The 23,080-nt window shown below is 39.6% G+C and overlaps 3 protein-coding genes and 1 long non-coding RNA gene across 4 annotated transcripts; all 4 read right to left on the bottom strand.

Moving 5' to 3' along the window:
• Positions 1 to 2,521: 2,521 nt before the first annotated feature.
• On the bottom strand, positions 2,522 to 3,496 carry LOC116922160 (anaphase-promoting complex subunit 15B). Its single transcript, XM_032928577.2, has 4 exons — positions 3,322 to 3,496; positions 3,195 to 3,244; positions 3,011 to 3,070; positions 2,522 to 2,941 (listed from the first exon to the last, which is right to left on the bottom strand). Exons 1-4 carry the CDS (start codon positions 3,392 to 3,394, stop codon positions 2,762 to 2,764), a joined length of 363 nt encoding a protein of 120 aa, XP_032784468.1. The 5' UTR covers positions 3,395 to 3,496; the 3' UTR covers positions 2,522 to 2,761.
• Positions 3,497 to 6,422: 2,926 nt separating this feature from the next.
• Positions 6,423 to 7,840, bottom strand: LOC123471330. The gene is made up of 2 exons (XM_045172564.1): positions 7,173 to 7,840; positions 6,423 to 7,085 (listed from the first exon to the last, which is right to left on the bottom strand). Exons 1-2 carry the CDS (start codon positions 7,399 to 7,401, stop codon positions 6,436 to 6,438), a joined length of 879 nt encoding a protein of 292 aa, XP_045028499.1. The 5' UTR covers positions 7,402 to 7,840; the 3' UTR covers positions 6,423 to 6,435.
• Positions 7,841 to 7,899: 59 nt separating this feature from the next.
• LOC123471372 lies at positions 7,900 to 8,463 on the bottom strand. Its single transcript, XM_045172608.1, has 2 exons — positions 8,231 to 8,463; positions 7,900 to 8,153 (listed from the first exon to the last, which is right to left on the bottom strand). Exons 1-2 carry the CDS (start codon positions 8,379 to 8,381, stop codon positions 7,900 to 7,902), a joined length of 405 nt encoding a protein of 134 aa, XP_045028543.1. The 5' UTR covers positions 8,382 to 8,463.
• A 197-nt stretch (positions 8,464 to 8,660) lies between these two features.
• On the bottom strand, positions 8,661 to 9,218 carry LOC123471331. The gene is made up of 3 exons (XR_006645804.1): positions 8,916 to 9,218; positions 8,775 to 8,845; positions 8,661 to 8,705 (listed from the first exon to the last, which is right to left on the bottom strand). It is a non-coding gene; the product is annotated as an uncharacterized LOC123471331 (long non-coding RNA).
• Positions 9,219 to 23,080: the final 13,862 nt, after the last annotated feature.

Here is a 23,080-nt window from a genome sequence, read left to right as displayed (position 1 = left end):
GAAATTCAAAGGGCGTCACTTGATTTCAAGGAAAAACTCGGGTAATCGGGTAAGAAATCGGGGATTACCGGGTTTTGAACCCGGGTAATGGAAACGGTTTTCGAAATTGTGTTACCCACATGTTACCCGGGTAGGAAGTGGGCACAAAGTCTTAGGAACCGTTACCCACCGGATCCAATTTTTTTGCCGAGAAGACCTACCCATTCGCCCAAATACCTACCCATTGGACACGGGGCCGAGCCCTACTAGGGGCCTACCCACCACTGCGTGGCGGGCCAGGATAAAATGCGGACGCGGACCGCGGACTGCGGACAGGAGAAACTGCGGACTTTCACCTGCGGACTGGCCCAAATTTTTTGACAGCAGTCCGCAGTTTCTCCACAGGGTAGCTGTCCGCAGTCCGCGTATTATACGGGGATACAGCATTCCATATAGACATGTCTATGCGTTGGTAAGGCAGAAAATTGGTAAGTAAAGTCTTCATTTCATAATAGTATTTAACATTAAAATTTCATGATATATATAGCAGCAAAATTTGACTTGTTTTTACAGGACAAGACAGATCAACCTTATTTTTGTCATGCATTGGCTGTTGTTCGATAACTGTTGCTTTTTAAAAATATGTATGCATGCAACAATTCCAATGAATTAAAATAAAAATGCGCACAGCTCTTAGCAGCTGACTATTTTATTTATTTTTTTCCTATAGGCCAAATCCATTATATTCTATTTTCTTTTATGCACAACTAAGAATTTGAATTAGACAACCGTAGCGCAGTTAAGTCGTCCTTCAGAAGGCGGCAACGTGGTACCAAACTTTGCAAAGAATGGTACCACAAGGAATGTCTTCCAAAAGAACAGCATTATGCCTTTCAGGAGTTTTGAAAAACCCCTTGGAAATACCCCAAATCCTTTTAAGTTTATTACATGTTTTATTTGCATTGTTGTACCAAGAGTTTACCTAGTTAAGAAGTAACCATGTTATATAAACTGTCCTTTACTTTCATATTTTGAATAATGCAATAATGCATATGTTGACTTTTAAATACTATTTTTAGTTTGAAATTTAATATCAGATATGGGCATGGAGTCCGCAGATACCAGTCCGCAGTTTATCCTGTCCGGTCCGCACTTTCAATCGCTCCATGTACGAAACGGTCCGCATTTTATCCCTAAGTCCACGAAAAATCTGTCAAAAAATTTGGGCCAGTCCGCAGGTGAAAGTCCGCAGTTTCTCCTGTCCGCAGTCCGCGGTCCGCGTCCGCATTTTATCCTGGCCCCTGCGTGGCTTGAAAGAATGGTCACGTGACCATCCCACTGAGCCAATGAAAACCCTGGAAATGGTGCCGTTTTCTGGTACGGACCTCTCCGTACGTACGTGGAGACCATGTTGTTTTTTTTGTCTGGTTGGCTCTTACTAGGGAACGCCTACCCGCCATAGGAGGTATTTGAGTTTACAGGCCTTAAGCATTAAGTAGGCCTTGCTCAGAGACCTTGTTGGCTGTCGATTGCCTGTACTCAGCGTATAAATCCCGGATGGGCAGCCTGAAGTGAAACTCAGCGGGGTGTAGAGGGAAAACCAAGAGACCCCGCGTACCCCAAAGAGCCCCACCCGAAAAGTAATTACCTCCTGTCTTTAACGCTTAAAATCTGTCTTTGATAAAGCAAGACTTGCAAATGAAGCCGAAAATGCCACTAGAAAAACTATCAAAGGTTATTATATATATATTATATTATATTATATTCCGAATTTTAATATAAGTTTTATTATGGTTGCTTTTCTTTTTTCCCGAAGCGACAACTAAAAATATAGTTTTGACCTTAGTTGAAATGACCTTAGTTTGGCATATGGGCGTGTTTTTTGTTTTTATGTTTTTTTGCAGAATTTTAAATGCCAAAAGAAAGCGTGAAAAACTTATGATCCATTTTGTTAAATGTAGTTACGGCTTATAAAATACCCATACCACCACAAATGTTTCCAGCGAAAACTGTTAACTGTTTTCCATTTTTTCTTCTCCATTTTGTAATTCCCTCTTGCGGTTACCGGTTAGAGACATGTTTACTTCACAGGCAGTTCTTCTACAGCATTTATTTTTCGGAGATCTCCAGTTTTGTTGGATAACCTTCAATTTGGTTGACAAGCTTCTGTGCTGGTTTCATGCCAAATACGTGTATTCCATGCGTGAAGCGTTTACCCTTCCCTACATTTTGAATAACAATCCAAATGACGACTTTTACTAAAAAAAAAACAAGAAAAACATTAATTCTTGCAGAATTTTTAAGTAAAAAAAAAATCCAACTTTCAGTGATGTTACTTAAGTAAAAGTGAGCTCGAGGGTTGCAACCCCTCTGTTGCAACAAAGAAAACGCGAACCATACGGTGGTAAGAACTTAATACAAGACAGCAAAAAAGTTTCCGTCCTTGTGCCAAATCACAGCTTAATTAGAAGAGACTCATATAAACAAGAAGAAAAACTTGAATCAAAAAACCTTTCTGGGTAAATCATTTTAAATTCAGAGATAATGGTTATTATGATTCATTATTGTTACTTAAGTTTCAAAGAAGCTTAAAGATATAATTTTACATATCTCCTTCCACTGAAGTTGCATCGTTTTACTTAAACAGTGACAGCATTTAAAAAAACTCAACTTTGAAACAGTTTCACATTCTTTAATTGATTGAAATAATTTGGACAGCTAGCTTGCTAGTGACCATTTAACTTTATCTAATGTGCAGCTCTAAAGCATTTTACTTGACTTTTTATTCACTTAGATCCATAGTAAGGTTAGCAAGCCTAGGTGGACCTTCACCAAGGTCACGATTAAAATTTGGTCCATTGGCAGTAAAGGAGTCTATATCACTGTCTTCTGCTTCACGACTTTCACTGTCATCATCTTCATGTTCCTCCTCATCTTCTTCATCTTCTTCTTCTTCTACAGGCTGTATAATAAAATGAAAATAAAATGGAAACAAAAATAATATGAGCTATTGAACATAAAAAAGACAAACCTCTGATGAAGTCTTTCCAATAGGCAAAATATCACTGTTCTTGGTAGCTACTGAGTTAAGCTATGTAGTATTTAAATATAATAAAGAAAAAAATATATGTAAAAACCAGTTCACCAACAGCATATACAGATTTGAAGTTGATTTAATGAATTTTTCCCCAAATACAAGGGAAAAGCATCCATACCCACATCTGGTGTTCCTGTTCCAACTGGGTCAATTCATTTTCTTCATCAACTATTAACGAGAAACATTCAAACTGGAATGATTCCCAGCTTTTTAATTTTAATTTTAAATAGTTTGTCATTATTTACTTGGCTTATCTGCTTGAAACCACGAAGGACTGGCATTTCGAGGCACAAGATTTGGGAAGAACGAGAAAGCCATCTGTCACTGTTAAAACTTAAAGGTAAAATCAGAGTCATGGGGCGCGTCAAGTGGCCAATCAGACGAATAGGATTCGTCTGATTAATAGTGTTGGGGATACCGATACCGATACAGCGATGTATCTATAATTTTAGATATTCGATATCGATACGATCCGATTCCGATGTATCTGAATATCGGATCAGCGCCATCTAGCGGTGGAAATAAAAACTCGATAAGCGGCAATATAATATATAGTATAATAGATACACTTTTATTGCAGATTTATGACGAATCCTCCTCTTCATCCTCCAGTACAGATATCTTTAACAAAACTACCTAGCAGAAATATTACATGTCCATTTCCTCGAAAAACTTGGATTTGAACCATCAACTACCGGGTTACTATCCGGCACCATACCATTGTGCCACCGCTACATGTTTATTCAGTGGGAAGTTGGGACGACATGAAGTTCAATATATCGATACGTATCGATACGAGGAGCAAATGGAAAATATTGAAAACAAAGAAAATCAAAAATAAAATCCATCTTCGGATTTGAACCCTAAATGTACATGTTTCCAGTCGCAGATCGAACCAATGCTCCAGAATTTCTATTACCTTTTGCAAAACAACACATAATATTAATAAACAGTTCTGTTTCAATTTTAAAAATTTATCTTCGAAACTTCAAAACATTATTTAATTATGACATTCGCAAATTTATTAATAGATGTTTTCATTGCTTTTATTTAGTATTAGTATATATTTAGTAGTATTAGTATTCTCTTCAAGAATTGAGCCCCGGACCACAAATCCTCTCCCCGCTTACAAACAGATATGCCATTTTTACTAAAATTAATTTTACAAACTAAAAAAGATATGGTTTTAGGTTTGTCGATAATTCCGATACGGAAAACAAAAAAAAAATTCAGAAAGCAAAAAAATCAAAAATCATTTCCGGATTTGAACTACGGGAATATGCACCCACAGGCCAAGATTATACCAACTAACCATAATAACGATAAATAATTTACAATAAGGCAGATGAAAATTTCATGAAGAATACCGATACCGATGATTCGAAATATATTTTTAAATTGCAATATTTATTTCAAAAAAGATTTTGCTTATGATTCCTACTGACATCTCAAAATGAGTATGTTTATGGAATCGAACATCAGACTACCAGTTCGCTGTGCACTACTGTACCACTGAGCCATCCCCTACAAAAAACTAGTGGTAAACTACGAAAGACATGAATTCAGATTTATCGATACATTCCGATACAAAAAAAAGAGAAATAAAAAAAAACATAAGTAAAAATCACTTCCTGTGAATAGAACCTACTACTTTCAACGTTACAATTCGCAGTCACAGATTATACCAACCACCCAAGCTAAATTTGTTTTACAATCTAAAAAGTACACAATTTTAGGTTTGTCGATAATTCTGATATGGAAAACAAAAACAAAATTCAGAAAGCAAAAATATCAAATCTAATTTTCTCGGATTTGAACTCCGGGTATATGCAATCACAGTCTAAGATTATACCAACTAGCCAGGAAAACGATACATAAATTGCAATAAGGCAGATCAATATTTCATGAAAAATACCGATACCGATGATTCGAAATATATTTTTCAATTACAATATTTATTTCAAAAAAGATTTTGCTTATGATTCCTACTGACATCTCAAAATGAGCATGTTTATGGAATCGAACATCAGACTACCAGTTCGCTGTGCACTACTGTACCACTGAGCAATCCCCTACAAAAAAAACTGGTGGTAAACTACGAAAGACATGAATTCAGATTTATCGATACATTCCGATACAGAAAAAAAGAGAAATAAAAAAAAAACATAAGTAAAAATCACTTCCTGTGAATAGAACCTACTATTTTCAACGTTACAATTTGTAGTCACAGATTATACCAACCACCCAAGCCGACTGTGTTATACCTTGTTATAGAATATAAAACCACTGAAAATTGTCTAATCAATACCGATATTTCAGAAAACAATTAGATCGAAGATTCGTGTTTCTGTGAAGAGGAACTCTATTGTATTATTCAATTACTTTATCATAAAAAAATTTAGTATTTGTATGCATTCTGATGCGAGACTGGGACACTGGACTCAGAATGACAGAATCACAGAGCTCAGAAGCGCTATACCGTACCATTGAGCTAAACGGGTATTTCAATTACAACAATCCAAACGCACAATTCTAACCATCTACGATCCGATACACCGATATATCGACGATACGCCAATACTCCGATACGATATATCTAGTATCTATAGAATTTCGATGTATCCCCAACACTACTGATTAACAACAATACACTAGAACCCATGGTATAATACAACATGGTCGCGCACGTCTAGACGAAGCCTATGGCAAAGCTGCACCGCTACTTTTTCCGTAGAGGTGAGTGATAGTTATCGTCTAGCTCAGTAGTTGAAACTTATCGTCTAGCTGCCAGTTATCGCAGCCATTATTTACGTTTATTGTTTTTGTTTTTTTCTTTTGATTTGGTTTTAAAGTGAGTTGTATTTGTGTTTGTATTTTAAAAATCTATATTTATGTTTAAAAAGAATAAACTTTTTAGTGAAAAAAAAATTTGCTGTATTTTATTTCTTTTAGAACTACGAAACAAATTTGACATTAGAACAGAAGTAAGAATATATTCAGTGCTGCCACGACTTTTTTTGTGCTATCCTTTCGACATTGCCAGATTCTCCAATATTATCCTTTCCAAAAATTGTTTTTATCCTCACATTATCCGATTGTTTTTATACTGTTTTTCTCGTACTAGGAGTGTAAATGTATATGTAGCAATTTAAAATTTAGGTTTTTGACATTTACGGAATAAACAAATATTCCAATTTGTATTGCAAATCACTTGGTTATCACTTGGTTTTTTAAATTTTGGATTGTCTGAGTTTTAAAAGGCAGTTTTGAGACATTTGAGAAGCGACACAAATGTTGACAAGATAACGTAATTGACTAAACAACAAAACAATATAATGACAGAAAATTATTCTTAGATCTTAGAATTCATCTCCAACAATGACGGCGTTTGCACGCACTTTTTGCACACGATCAATAAGCTTATCGGGAAATTTAATCGTAGCTGCCGTTGACTGAGTGTTCTTCATCAGGAACTTTGTTCGCATTAGACCAAGAAGGACGTCATTACTAAGGCAATTCCTGCGATCATTTCGATTGATTTTGAGGAAACTAAAAACTCGTTCAGCGATTGCATTGCTGTATGACAGCGAAAAGATGAAAGTAATAACTACAGCAACATTTGGAAACAACAATCCAGCAGAACTTTTCAATTTCAAAACTAAAACCCAAAACGTTTCGGCAGAAAGAAGCCTCAATTCGTCTTCAGTTTGAAGGCCAAGTTCTTCAGTAGATAATAGTGATAAGGCCCGCCACTCAGTTTCTGCCTTTGCAGGATCGCAAGCATTGCGAAGGGTAGGGAAAGTCGAGAAGATAAGTTGGAGAGTGGGTGGTGTCCTTTCGCGAACATTTTTAGGTATGATTTGTTGAATCGTGGAGAAAAAACTGTCCTTGAAATCGAATCGTTTTTGAAGCTGAAGGATCGCCTCGATGTAAAAATTTCTGCATCCAGTCAGGACAAGTTCCTGATCTCCAGAACACAATTTCTCTAGTTCTCCATAGTTGCCGACTCCTAAATATAAAATTCAAGGAATAAAGATAGTCGATTAGTAGGTCTAGACTCTAGACTTAATACATTAACATGATGAAATATTCATACCAAGGTAAACTCCTGATAAAGGCATGTACTGTGATGTGAGATGTGGATCCACCTTTGACGCCGACCGCACGTAATTCATTCGCATGAAATTGCTGGCGAAGTTATCGATGAGTTTTTTTACTCTTGGCTGAAGTTCGTGAAGCAATGGAGCTTCTCCTTGAAAAACAGTGTTGAAGTCATCTAGTAGCCCAAGAGCGTACTCCACGAACAAGAGTAGCGGTTTTGTCATGGGATGACGGATGTAAGTCAAGATGTCAAGTGAGGCTTTATTTTTGTCATCCAAGACCTCAGCTGTGAAATATAATATCAGTGGTTCCAAGTTTTCGAGAATCCGGATGACGCAACATCGAAGACTTAGCCACCGCGTCTGTCCTGGAGAAAGAATTACGCTCTGCTGGACACCAGCAAACTCCTGGAACTTTGCGAACTCTCATTTCCGACTGCTACTACGGGAAAAATGGGCGAAAATCATTCGCAAAATTGTTTCCAACTGATCCGGCAAAGCTTTCGAAGCATAGTTCGCTACGAGATGGCAGGAATGGCAAGAGCATTTGACAAGCACTATGGAGGGTATTTTTTCTTTTAAAATTGTTGAAACAGAGTGGTTAACTCCGAACATTACATTGCATGTATCGGCAGAGAACCCGATGAGGCTAAAAAAATATATAAATTAGTACGGGTCTATGAAAACCAATTTGATAAAAAGATTGATGCAGGCAGAATTGTTTTACCGTTTGAATGGAATCTTCAAATTCTCAAGTAGGCCGAGAACTGAAACGGATAGTCCATCTGCCGTGGCTTCTTTACACACGACGAAATCCAAGACATCCACTATTAGTTTAAACTCCGCAGAGTCCCAGTAATGGACCATTACAGCAAGTTGGCTTTCGATTGTCACATCCGTTGTCTCATCGATGACGATTGAAAAGAAAGTGGTCCTTAGTTTCTCGACTAACATTTTCTTCAGACCGTTTCCAAATCCTGGAATAAAGAATAAGATTTAATACATGAGAGACTGGTAGTTAATAATAAAGTTTTTGTTTTCAATCAACTATTACCATCTTTGATGATACTGGTGGCCTTAGTCCGTCCAAGCTTCACTTGTTTTAGAATTTCATCTTTCGGATGCAATCGCCGCATCGTCGGAATCAAATTGTCGACATGACTTATTGGAGGACTTCTTTCCGCGATTAGCGAGCATACTACCATTTCGTAATTTGAAATGTCTTCTTTTTTCGCCGGACCAATGTATGACAATAGTGCCTGTCTCGCCGTAATAATGTCGTCGTACTGTGGCAATTTTCCACGATGTTTCGTACTCTTCATGTGGTTTTGGATTGTTGACTTATGGTTGCTTATAACTTCATCACATACAACACAGTAGGCCTTGAACCCCCTGTATGATGGAACCATTTTTTTCTCGAGCCAAAGTTTAAATTCATCTATGTCCAGCCACGTATCAATGAATTGTGCCTTTCCACTGTTTCCAGCTTTGTTGTAAGGCTGAAAGGGTTGAAGACGTCTAGTAGGGGGCTAGATTAGTAAAAAAACAAACAATTTGTTTAGATAAGAAATTAAGTTGAATAATATAGTCTTTCTTACTGCCATGATTCCTGTTTGACAATGTTTTCAACATCCTTTTTCTGACAACTCACTCAGTCCGAGTACAAAGACTTATTTATAAAAGCACATCATCAATAATTTGTCAATTTACCGTCCCCAATTATTGTATTTTTAACTTACCGTGTTATCGAGTACAATCTAGAATTTGAGTCTTGACCACTGAAATTGTTGCTTGTTCTTGATGACTTGTTTAATTTATTAGTCGTCTGCTAGCTGTTACTTACATCAGACTGGCAGTCCGGCATGACAGAAACAAAACTGCTGAAGTGCTGATACTCTAAATCTGATAGAGCGATAGTGATAGCCTCATAGAGTCATAGCGTCAGCGACAGCGGACAGCGCCCCTACCAAAAAGTTTTTCTCTTACCGCTAGAGCCAAATGTTTTGCCAATAGATTTTAGATGATTATCCAGGAAAAGTAAAGATATTTCAGTATTTTTGCATATTATCCTCCATTATCCATTATCCTGCAGCATTAGTTTTTATATAGAATTATCCTCTGAAAGGATAATTATCCTCAATATGGCAGCACTGAATATATTATTATTTGATAGGTAATATTAATGAATTTCTTACCAATTAACGAATTTTATTAGGATTAGTGAAATGTATAAAATTTTTACAGTGTTACTCAGCCAAAGCTTTAAATTTGCATTCAGTGTGTTGGCTGCGTTTTCCATCCACGTTGGGAAGTACACTTTTTGATTAAGAAGGTAATCTATTGTGGCATTGTAAAAAAATCAACACACTTATCAAACAGGTAACTTATTTCACAAAATTTTAATGTTATAGCCTTGACATCACTCTTTTATTTTCCCTTTTCCAGGTATCGGAATCCCACTAGGTTGACCGGGGCAACAACCAACAATTGAATAGTCAATTAGAAAGCAACCTTCTTAGCCTACCATCAATAACTAAGACTATACCATTAAAGCTAATTATGTATTTTTCAATTTACAAATGTAATTAAATAATGAAACAATCAAAACAATTTGTTCGTGTCACTCTTCACTCATTGTATGTGCTTTATGTTGTTTATGAATAAAACACTTGCTGCTTACTCTTTAAAATACATTGAGTTTTTTTTTACTTGGGTTTACATACATTCTTGGTAATTTAAAACGTTGGAATAATAATAAGTAAAAGTTAGAATTCAAATTTGAATTACGTGCATTATCAAAATGGCCGCCGCAATGGATGCCGGGAAGGGGCCAAGGGGGGTACATTTTATTGTAATTTGCGGTTCTTAAACTATAAAAATGGAAGTAAAATATCATATCAAAACGTGCTAGAGATAATAAAAAATATCAAAAATAAATTTTATGTTTATTTTGGTGTATATTAGTAACCAAACAACGTACCCAAAAAAGTCTGTTTTTGGCCCTCCCCCCCCCGCTAAAATGTCTTAAAATAAAATAATTAATTACGTTCTAAGTTTCAAACGGATTTACATAAATTTTAAGGCAATCGATAGGTATTTTAAAGGACTATCTATTTGGTGAATTTCATGAAAAAATATTGAAACGGAAAAAATTCCAAATGAAAATTTTTTTTGCGTTTAATAGATCAAGCGCAGTATTGGACCTAAGCGACAAAACGCAAAAAATTTGTTTCATTTGGAATTTTTTCCGTTTCAATATGTGAACGTCTTCGCCCTTAAGCAGACCTTCCCTCTTCGTCGACGTGACGACTTCTTATTCCCTTTGTTCTTCCCCATCTTCTCTTTTGTAATTAGGGGGCAGTCTTGCTCTCGGTGTGAAACAAGCCGGACTCAACAGTTTTCTGGTGACATGTGTTGTGTGATTGTTACTGATTTGTGTAATTGCTGGTGCTGGAATGCCAACAAGCATGGCCAGGTCTGAATGGTCGTGTTGTGTGTGTGTTGCTGACTTGTTCAATTGCTGGTGCTGGAATGCCAACAAGCATGGCCAGGTCCGAACGGTCGTGGTAATTCGACCGTTCGTGGTGCGCTGTGGTAATGCAGGCACCGGTGTGTTCGTGGTGCGCTGCGGTAATGCAGGCACGGGTCGGTAACGTGGTAATGCGTGAACCCGGATGCGTATTTGTATGTGTCTGCTAAAAGCCAGGAAATAGACCGAGCCGTTTTCAAAAGACACCCACCTAAGCTGTTCCTACCCCTCAATTTCTTAACAATATATAAAGTATTACACATTGCATTATAATTAAATGTTTGAAAAACAAATGACAAACTTTTATACGTCTGACAGTAAATAGAGAACGATTCGGTATATACACAATTCAGTATATTTAGTGACTAATTCAGTATACAAGTTAAGTAAACTTAAAGTTACTTTGGTCGGGTAAAATAGACTTAAACCGAATGCTGAAGCAGTAGACGTACAGTATCCTGCAAAAAAAGGTGAACACCGATTTATTTTGAAAAAGCCATCTGTGGATAGAAAATATTAATAGTTAACCTTTTTAAGGAGAGGTAGGGTGGTTTTGGCGCAAAATCATCATAAGGGGGGATGGGTAATGTCAGTCCAGAAACCTTTTTTTTTGTCCTAGGTATTAAATGTCTGGAAAAAGTGTAGACTGTATTATCGGTAGACTCCCCTACCCCCCGGCTAAGTAGAACAATTTTTGCAATACAAAATGGAGCCTTTCCATTACTCGTTATTGTCATTATCGGGTCGGTAATCGGGTAGCGTATGGAAACACAAAATTATTTTTATCAGCATGCTAGCTATCTGTTAGTAAATTGTTATTGGTTTATTGGATACGTTTCCGTCAGCGACGCCGCTACTGCTTCGAAAACCTAAATACAAGATTAAGCAAAAACAGGATTTCCTTGTATTTTTTAATTAAGAGTATCTTAGAATCCTTAATTTTTAGTTAAACAATGTCAGTAAGTGTAAAAAATCACCTCTTTGAAAAAGATTTGTGTCCACTAAGTAATATTTTCATTATTACATTTCACCATTACCGTCAGATTTGCATCGGTATTGGTATGGTGGTTAAGGATTATGTCTAGAGATTTATGGATATGAGTATGTCGTTTCAAATCTATATTATGTCATGTTATGAATGTGAGTAAAATTTTATAAATTTTTAATTTTATCTCTAAGTGAAAATGTTTAATCCGTTTATAGATTTTTGCCTGAATGATTAATTCAATTAACTACAAGAAGAAGAAGAAAATTTTTCATTGACATGATAATAAAACTTATATTTTTTAAATATACAATTTTTTTCTTTTTAACAACTCAATTGCCATATTGCTGTCAAACTAGCACACTTTTCCTTTCAAAAACTTTATTTCCTTTTGTTTTATCTTTATTCATCTGTTTATGTAACTATAACAAGTGTTAAAAGTTTTTTGGCGGTGTTTCTTCAACGAGGCTATAATTGCGAGCGCCAGATGGAGTCGTCGTAACCCTTGTTTTTATGTCTAATTGGCTCTTACTAGGGAACGCCTATCCGCCATAGGAGGTATTTGAGTTTACAGGCCTTAAGCATTAAGTAGGCCTTGCCCACAGGCGCCTCGATTCGTACCTAGTGAGTGCTGCGACTGGTGGCAAATTTTCAAAACGATTTCGTCCCCTTTCACAATTTCTTTATCAATTTCTTCATAAAATACACTATTCGTATATTAAACATAATTGAATAGATCGTTTGGGAGTGCGCAGGATTGTAGATCCTAATATCAAGCGTTTAAGCCCCTTAACGGATGTGTTTTTGAGGGATTTAAATATTTTGCATATCCAACTCATACGGGAAAACTAAAGGTCAAAAATTAATAAATTTTACATAAATGGATAGCTCTTGGTAAGAGCTATCCCTTTCTGTATAATTTGTGAGCGAATATTAATAGGGAAAAAAGGTTGAAAAAGAAATAAAATTTTTACATATGTCTAGTGAGTCGAGTATATTCATAGAGCGTAAAAATTACAACAATGTTTCTGTCAAAAACTTTTTTGTTAATGTAAATTCTTCTAATTACTTAACAGAAATGGATAGCCCTCATTAAGAGCTATCCAATTATGTAAAATTTTTATATTTTAGAGTTATAGATTTCCCGCAAAAAATTTATTTACATTACATGATGTATTGGGAGATAGGGAGACCCGCCAAACCGCACCGACCAACCTGATAAATGGCAAATCCGTTTAGTCCTTCAATAAGTACCTTTGTAAGCTATTTTTTTTACAGGAATGTACAGATTTTATCAAAATATAACCATTTCCATAATAGTTTTAAATTTTTGACTTAAAGTTTTCCCGTTAAAAATTAATATCCCGGTGAAAGCGGATCACCCATAGGCACTTGGGTAACAAAACAGTAAATAAAATGAAAAACACACCGATGTGTAATAAATTCTATTCATAAAATGAAAAAGATTTAAAATAGGTAAAAACATTGGATTTATATGAATAAATAAATTATAAACAATAAACTACATAATAAAAATAGAGGAAAGAAAAAAACAAATGAAACGGCAGCTCTGCAGAAATCTCCGCTGTGGAGAGTGTGCACCGGAAAATGCATCGTACTGTGCAAAAAAGTGCATCGTGCTGTAGGCTGCCATCGCTCGGAATAACTATGAATCGTAATGACATGTGGAAAATCGTCTGTTGTTGTTAGGGCTCGGCCCCGGTTCTCCAAAACCCGGGTTACCCGCGGATCGTCGCCAAAAATAGTCGCCCACGGGCGATCCGTCCGGGTCATGGACTACTCTAACTTAAGGACGGGATTCTTTCCCTATCTCGCCGTGTTAAAGCTTGTCGGGTGTGCTCTTTTCAGTTTTCACGAAAAAAATAAAAATTATATCATTAAATGCAGCTTTAAAAGGCGATACTAACTACATAATTTTTTTCTCTATGAAACGTACAATTTAAGGAGATATTTCCATTTTAATTGTAGAAGGAGGGGAAAACGGTGGGCCGCCGGTGCCATCTATCAACCAAAAATCGCAAGTTCTTGCTGATTGAGAACTGAACTCAAAATTGTCGGCTGCCATCTATCAACTAAAACCGCATGATCTTGCTGATTGACAACTTAACTTGAAATTGTAGAAAGAAAACAAGCAATTAGTTTGAATTTTTGGCTCCCAAATTGCACCGGTCCCGACAGTACGGGTCCAGTAAAACAGTACGGGCGAACCCCGTACTGTTTTACGAACGCACCTTACTATTTTAAGAGAGAAATTGCGGCTGCGCCATGTTTGTATCGAGATACAAACATGGCTTCCAGCCGCAAAAGCTATCTTAAAACACCACGGTGTGCTCGTAAAACATTGGTGGTACGCGTCAGTCACTTGCTCTATAGTCCATGTCCGGGTAGCCTATTTGCTAAAATAGGTAGCAAGTTAGAAAAAATAGGGCCAGTTTTGATGGGTAAACGGGTATACCCACCACCATCTTGAAAAATGGCGGCCGTGATGGCGCCAAGTGAAAAAAAAGGGAGGGTAGCAAAAAAGTTTCTGGGAAAATGCCATTCTGTGGCGGAAATTTAAAGCACAAGACTAAATTCCCGGAAAACCCGGGTTATAGGGCCAAAAAACAGGGTAATCGGGTAGAAAATCGGGGCTAACCGGGTTTTGAAATCGGGTATTGTAACCGGTTTTGAAATTATGATACCCACGAAAAACCTGGGTAGGTAGTGGGCACAAAGTCTCAAGAATCATTACCCACCGGATCCAATTTTTTAGCCGAGAAGACTTACCCATTCGCCCAAATACCTACCCATTGGACGCGGGGCCGAGCTATAGTCGTTTTGTGTCTAATTTCGGAAATAGCAGTTAAAGCCTCCAGCGGGTGTGTGATGAATGCACCAATCAGGAATTGTGTTGGGAAATTTCAACAGCCAATCACAACAGTGATCAGGGAAACGAACGGACCAGACGACCCCTGAAAAATAAAAGTTCGAAAAGAAACACTCAACTTGGTATCCGCGATACCACAGATAAAGACCACTGGTTCGTTCTCTCCATAAGGGGGAATGACATGTGCAACTGACCCCGAAATTTTCAATACCCTTTCTCCGGTTTTTGGGTGTTATGACTGATTATCCTGCCCTCCTGTACCCTTTGAATCCCTAACTTAGCTTTCAGTACAGCTTCTTTGTTCTTCCCAACGGCCATTGTTTCTTTGTTGGCACCAGTTTGTAGCGTCCTGATAGTGCATTAGAGGATTTATTTTGAAAATGTTGTCGAAACAAAATAAGAAGATTTGAAATTTATAGTAATTTTCAATGTTTTTGTTATTAAAATGTGTCAATTATAAAGTTTTTTTTTGAATTTCTTTTGCATCGTAAGGTCAATCGACGACCGGGAATACTTTCCCTCTACAATCCTACAAATGTTACAATCCGGAATGTGAATGTTGCCGGTAAGGACGCAGGAGAAATTTTGGTCGCCTACAAACAATGCCTCATAAACAAGTTTCGCGAGTGTGAAAAGAAAGCAAAAGATATAAAGAAGGATCTCAAAGACAGTCTACAAAAGGAATTACTTTTGCGGTACACAAACGACATTCCTGATGGAAAATCAGATGCAACACGAGATCAGCTAGTGTACGACCTCTGCGGATACATTATTCGCACGCGCCATGAAGTCTGTCAAACTTGGGAAGCCTGCAATCACCTGATGGAAACAGAAGAATCGGAGATGGAGGACTTTCTGCCAGCTAAGTACACTTACCAAAAGAGTTATGGTTCATTAAAGTATGCAACTGTCGCAATGTTCAAAATATTTCATGCTTTTGAAGACGCTATTGATTCCATTTTAACTCTCCAGATCATATTGTAAAAACCGTCAACAAGCACAAACTGGAGACAACTGTAAGGAGAACCGCTCTTCCCGGTCGAGTATTTCCCTATTTAAGGAAACGAGCGTCTAGGGTGACGCGGGAAATGGGATACCAAGATGGTTACGTAGATAACTTCTCCGTGACCTTTGGAGGGTAAAGGGATAAGAAGAGAAACTAAGCACGCTTATGCGTTGGTCTACAGATGGTCAAGTAGATAGTTCTACTTGACCTTAACAGAGTGAAAGGCAGAAGGGAAAGGCTCGGTGGAGGACGTTCCACGAGGATATCGTTGTTAGGAATATACCTCGTTCCCAAAATCCGACAACACGAGCTGGAAGACGGACGCGACTTCCATCCCGTTTTATTTCATATGATTTGGGTGGCCCTCGCTAGGAGGCCACCATGTTACAATTTATTTTTTGTGTAGCCCCGCCCCTCGGCCTACCGGCCGGAAAATGTACAGGGCAAGGGGCAGTTAGTTACTGAATATACCTCACACCGTCAAGACAACAGCCAGTGCTCCCGTGTGTTCTTTATTTCATCGTTACATTTTCATCTTTACTAAGGTAAGTTCAGTCACGGGCTGAACTAAATCTTACATGGTCCTTCGAACTAGTTAAGTAATTTAAATTTACTAAGAAATTTCGCTGTCAGTGGACTGTGGGGAGACGTAACTCACCCCTAAATTTTTTCCTTTTTTTTCTTCTTCGGTGAACACTACGTGTTAGCCGCAGGGCAAATCTTTCCCTTTTTCATTTTTGCTACTTACGTCGTAGTAACTGCGACGTTCTTGTAGAGGGGTAAATAATTGTCTTGTAAAAAAAAAAATAAATTTTTTTCTTTCTTTTCTCTTTTTTTCCCACCGCGTGGTCAGTGGCGGCCATTACGGTGGGCTCAACCTAGCTCAAGCTAGGGATTTTTTTGAGAAACCCCCACGAAGGTTACCTCCTCGTAAAATTTTGTTTGTTTGTTGAAACATTTTTATTTTTCTTTCCTTTTCTCGTTTGCTATTCCCTTTGTCTTCTTTATTATTTCGAGCCAAATAGTTTGGGTTTGCCCTTTTTTTTGCCTCTCCCTCACGTGGTCGGTGGCGGCCATATTGGCTTAAAGCCTTTACCGTTCTCTTCCAAAATTTTTTTTTCTCTTCTTTGTTTTGTTGGAGGTTCCTCCATTAATTTCCCTTCTTCTCGTTGGTCCTCCGCCATAGCGGAGCACCTCGGGTCTCCAAACAAGCCTAAAAATTAGGGACTCAGAGAAAATAAAAAGGGCGCAGAGGCGTAAGGCGGGTCTGGAAAGGCCGTGGACAGGGCCCACACTTCCGAGAAGATTCCACAACACCCCGGAAGGTCGGCGCCAAGTTGCAGCCTACAACCACCACGTGGAAGCAACCGCTGCAGCCAATCCGGATGCCCAAACGACAACCACCTCGCCCCTGGAGTCTCTTCTCCCAATTATTGTGCGGCACATGCCACTCGCGGAGTTGAAGGAGGCCATCACTCCAAAGTACTCTGGAGACATTCGGTACAAACGGGCAACCCGAACGCGATCCCGGGCCTTCAACAGCAGAAGCCCCGGATAACGACCTGATTGAACTGTCCCCAGAGGAAGAACCGGAGCCCCTCCCACCACCAAATTATATTGAATATAATATATTCAAGTATGGCTCGAAAATCAAAGGTGGGTGTTGACATCCACTTAACCTTCCACACCTCGACCCAACGCCTTACATTCCACCTGATACCCGAAATAAATACCCAAAAGAATACTGGACAAACCGCACCGCGACCCGACCCCCGTGATCAAACCCATCACCATCAACGAGATAGAAGGAAAGAAAGAAGAGAAGAAGGAAGAGAAAGAGAAAGGAGAGGAGGGAGAAGAAATAGAACAAGAAGAAGAAGAAGACATCATAATCCTTGAAATTGACCCTGACGATCTGATCGATCTCTACCACCAATTGTGATTATTCTTCTGTAATAAACAAAAAACTCCAAATCCATTGTTGCCATTTCCTTCTCTTTTTTTCTCAACTGGAGAGTAATTTCGTAGTTACACTCCACAAAAAAACAAAAAACTTTCTCACATATTTAGAAATTAGGAAACGCCAATCTCTATTTATTTAAATTTCGAGGCAGCAAACGCCATCTAGCGCTCGAAATTCCAATCATTTTTCTCAACTTTCAAAAACTTTCAAAATTCCATTCTAACTGAACGCAAATGCCATCTGGCGTTCAAATTTAAAAACCTATCACTCAATTTTTTCTTTCCCTCTCAAATTCAAAATTTTTTTTTCTTTTTCTCATCTACTGAACGCCTACGCCATCTGGCGCTCAGAATAAGCAATCTTTTTTCCTTTTCAAAAAATTAAAACATTTTTCTTCATCTACTGAACGCCTTCGCCATCTGGCGCTCAGAATAGCAAACTTTTTGCTTTTTTAAAATTTTCAAACATTTTCTTCAGAGCTGAACGTCTTACGCCATCTAGCGCTCAGATTCGAAACTCTTTCCTCTTTTTGTTGGTAATCTCAAAATCAAAATTTTTTTTCTTTCTAAGAAACGAAGGTCTACACCACATAGCGTTCAAAATTACAACTTCTTTTGTACACTTCAGAAATTGTGATTTTTTTCTTTTATATTGAAGTAGTACGCCACTTAACGGTCATAAGACCCACTAATTATTATATTCTTTCCAAGAATTCCGAAATTTTCATTTATTTCATAAAAAATGTCAAATTAATGCCACCTAGCCTTTAGAAATAACGCTATGGTGGATAAATTTTTTTAAATTTATGATTTCTTCGCTACTCCTGAAACCTTGCTTTGGATTCTTTATGCCATTGGAGCAGCCAAATATTTTGCACTCCGCTTAATGTCCAATAATCTTAGATCGTGCTAAACCATTGTCCAAACCTCGTGACACCTGTATAACTGACAACAAAGTCGGTACAGTGCTCTAAGTTACCGAAAGCTAACTAAGAGCAAAATTTATTCGCCACATCTCACAGTCGTCTGATAAAGGAAGGAAGAACATTCCAAGCCAGTGGAGTTTAAAAAATACGCCCACTGTTTGGAGTACAGCGAAATCCTACTCCCTTCCATTACTCGCAACTGGTGACAACACGAAAGCTAAAAGCTTTCAACTCAACTTTTCGCCCACTTCTTTAAGGGAAATCCAGAAGTAGGACCCAGCTGTTACTACTAAGAATCAAGCAACGGAAAAGGTCGGAAAAACCCGACATCAACTGAAGAAATTTCGGGGATAGGAGCAGGAAAATCCAAGCCCCCCTTTTCTCTTTTTGCCTTAGTTCGTTCCAGCAACCAAAATAAAAATGTCACGAGGGGCATCGGCAACACGCGCAGGCCTGAAAGGCCACCTTACTAGGACGATGGACAAAATCAAGAAGTACAAAAACCTCTCCATGACGGCAGAACTGGATAACGACCTTGCAACGGAAACCGAACTCCTCAAGCAACGTTACAAGAAATTCATCAAGGCAAGCGACCAAGTTAGATGGACCTTACAATCCACTAACGCCACCGAGGAGCAAATCGAACAAGATTACTCCGCAGTGGCAGAAGTAGAAGAAGACATGAGTGCTGTACTCGCTCTAGCCAAAAACAAACGCGAGGAGTACAAACGGCAACTGGACGATGAGTTCCAAGACCAGCAAAGGAAAGACGAGCGAAAACGGGAAGAAGATAGAAGCAAGCTGCTACATGATTTGCTCACACAACATCAGCAAGCCTTTGCAGCACAAGTCCTTCAGCAACAACAGGCCTACACGCAACAAATTCAGCAGCTGATAGCTCAAAACCAAGCTACGGCACAAATTGCAGCCGCAGCCGCTGCTGCTCCAATAACAGCCGCTCCTGCTCCAGTAGCAGCCATACCTGCACCACAATCAACACGCCTTCCCCAAAGGCAAATCAAACATTTTAAAGGAGATATCCTTGAGTGGACGTCATTCTGGGAGAGCTTTAACGCCTCCATCCACTCTTCCACAATGTCGGACGTCCAAAAATTCGACTATCTCAAAGAATATCTCAAGGGGGAAGCATACTTGTGCGTGGAAAACTTGGAACTGACTGCAGCAAACTACAACATCGCTATTGCTGAATTGAAAAGGGTCTATGCCAAACCAAAGGCCCTCATTCAAACCCATCTATGCAAATTTGATAACCTGGCTCCTGTTAAGTCTATGACAGACGTATCGGCTCTTGGAAGACTACAGCTCACCGTCCATTCGCACATAAACGCCTTGGAGACACTCGGGGTACAAAAAGACACCTTTGGAGGACTCCTGGGCACAAAAATAAGGAAATTGCTTCCTGCAGAATTGCAGAAAGAATGGTCGATTTCCGATGCAAACGACATCACCGACAACACAGCCCCGCTGAATTTCATCAGGGATCAAGTCGACCCTGCTGAAAGGTATAACCGATGGAAATAGGAAACGGTAAAAACACCACAGCAGACGACAACAACCACACCGGCGAAACAGCCACCAGCTGCTACAGCCTCTCAACTGGCGATTGGAGCTAGATCCCAACTAGTTCCACAAACCAGAAGATATTCAAAGCAAAGCACACAGCCATCAAATACACCACCAGGACGACAAGACAACTTCATCGTCCGACAATGCACAAGACCGTGCATTTTCTGTGGGGAAATACACTACCCCACGATTTGTCCAGTAAACCTCAAGGACAAAAAGGCCATCATCGCCAGGCAGAAAAGGTGCGTCAGATGTTTCAGCCCTAATCACGAAACTTCAAACTGCCCCATCAACTACTTATGCAAACACTGCCAGGCGACACACCACACCGCCCTCTGTGACAAAAAGGTGACAAGATTTGCACACACAGGAAACAATGCCCCAACAAACGTCATGGCATTTGTTTCCAGTGCAAACACCTACGGCAATCTCGTGATGAAAACGGCAACGGTGATGGTGGTAGGCCCCAATGGTAAAGAAACCAGGGCAATATTATTTATTGATGATGGCAGCCTGGGTCACCAGATCTATTTCGAAATCTCTGAATTTGAAGATAGTGGCCGTGGAAAATATCGGGACGAGAGTCTTCAAACAAAGGAAACCCAATCCAGTAGAGCAAATCAACGCAGTGGAATTTGCAGTTCGGGGCACCTGGAAAGGAGCCCCACTCGTCAAAATAACAGCCCTGGAAACGGACTACATCGGAGACACTGGACCCTACTCCCACACGGCATTCGCAAGACACTTGTGGTTGGAAGACGAAAAAATGGCTGACGACAGGTTTGAAACCGACAGCCCAGAAAAAGAAGTCGGCATTTTAATCGGAGTCGACCAAATGTTTGAGATCATTCCTAAAGAACCGGCTATCCAAAGTCCGTGCGGCCTTAGAGCATACAACACAAAACTAGGTCGCATGATAGCTGGACCTTCGAAGGAAAAAAAATCGAAAAAAGAAAAGGCAATAATCCAGCAAATGCTACAATGCAGTAGCTTTTCCAATCATCAGACAATATCATCGTACGCAGCCAGATGTCTCGATTCAGAATTTTATTTTACGAATCCCTCCGAAGATATGGACGTAATGGGAGCCGGCAAGGAGGCCAAAGAATTTTCTCCCGCCCAGCCGAGGCCTATGGAAGAAATTTCCAGCCAGGAGCTCAACCATACCTCCAAAAACAAAAAGGAAAAACGGAAAATCGTAAAAGAAGAATTGAAGCGGCAAACGGACTTTGACTTATCTCTGTTCTGGAAGCTGGAACACTTTGCCATTTTAGACGATTGTGATGCAGTGGAGCCAGACGATGCTCTCAGCTCCATTGGCGACAAAATCACCCGTCAAAAAGATGGGCGATACTGCACCCCAATCCCGTGGAAGACGGACAAATGGAGGCTAGAAAAGAATTTCCTGATGGCAAAAGGAAGACTGGAGAGTCTATTGAAAAGACTCAAAAGAACACCAGAGCTTCTATCAGCCTACCATAAGGAAATAGACCAGCTTCGCGTCCAAAACTTCGTAGAGGAGGCAGACCAGAACTACGAAGGACTCCACACTTATCTGCCACACCATCCTGTCATCCGACAGGACAAAAATCCACGAAGATTCGACCGGTATTCGACGGGGCGGCAAAATCGAAGTATGGCCCAAGCCTCAACGATGTCTTGGAAACCGGCACGAACCTAAACCCCGATCTGCTAGCCGTCTTAATGCGATTCCGTTTGAACAAAATCGCATGGATAGCAGACATCGAAAAAGCTTTCTTAACCCTCGCCCTGCATCCTGAAGACGCCGAAGCTGTCAGATTCCTGTGGATCACGGAGCCAGAAACGCCAAATTCGCCTCTAGTGGCATACAAGTGGAAACGAGTCCCATTTGGGCTCAGCTCCAGCCCATTTTTGCTGCGAGCAACCCTAAACAAGCACCTAGACGGCATGGAATCAATCTACTCCACCACGGTAAGACAGCTAAAGAAACAAATTTATGTTGACGACTACCTTGGAGGCGCCGACAACATCTCTACAGCTAAAACCAGGATACAGGAGACAAAATCCATCTTCCAGGAGGCAAAACTCAACATGCGAAGTTGGGTCACCAATGACAAAACAGTTCGCAAATTTCTCAGTGAAAAGGGGCTCATCAACCCCATAGTGAAAATTTTTACTCAGAAACTGGAAGAAGGTCAGCCTAAGGTCCTAGGGATTCGATGGGATACCGAATCCGACACCTTCCAATTCGATCCCGCACCTATCATCGAAGCTGCGACGGAATTGGAAGAACTAGTGACCAAAAGAAATATTTTAAGAATATCGGCAAGAGTATTCGATCCCATTGGGTTTTTAGCACCCACAACGCTCCTGCTGAAAATAATCTACCAGAAACTTTGGGAAGCCGAAATTGACTGGGATGTGGAAGCGCCTCCTGAAATACGGAAGACATGGATAGCAGCCATGACTGGGTTGAACGAGTTTGCCAACTTAAAAATCCCACGTTGGATAGGCTACTCGAAAAGGGTCATACAAAATGCAGAAATTCATGTCTTCGGCGACGCATCCGAGGCCGCTTATGGAGCCGTTGCCTACGCAAGGCTACAAACCAAAAACGGCGACACAGTCATCCATTTTCTTGCTAGCAAGACAAAAGTGGCGCCTCTCCCAAAGAAAAAGGTCACCTTACCAAGATTGGAGCTATTAAGCTCACTTCTGGCGGCACGATTGGGAGAAAAACTCAAGAACTTTCTCCACATCGAATCGTGGCGAACTTTATTCTGGGCTGACTCTCTAGTGGCACTTGGCTGGATCCGAGGAGACACCAACAGGTGGAAACCATTCGTCAGGAACCAAGTCGAAGCTATTAAGAAACTTTCTGGCCCAAATTGGTGGCGGCACTGTCCAGACGTCCAAAATCCTGCGGATCTCGCCTCGCGGGGAGCGCCAGCCGTAACGCTGGTACACTCCGAGCTATGGTGGAACGGACCATCATGGCTGAAAGAAGACGAAACCAAATGGCCGGATTCAACGCCCG

This window comes from Daphnia magna, linkage group LG4 (genome assembly GCF_020631705.1).
Source record: "Daphnia magna isolate NIES linkage group LG4, ASM2063170v1.1, whole genome shotgun sequence".
Classification (NCBI taxonomy): Eukaryota; Metazoa; Arthropoda; class Branchiopoda; order Diplostraca; family Daphniidae; genus Daphnia; species Daphnia magna.
The sequence above is the reverse complement of the archived record's forward strand: the minus strand, read 5'-3'. Positions and strand labels throughout refer to the sequence as shown.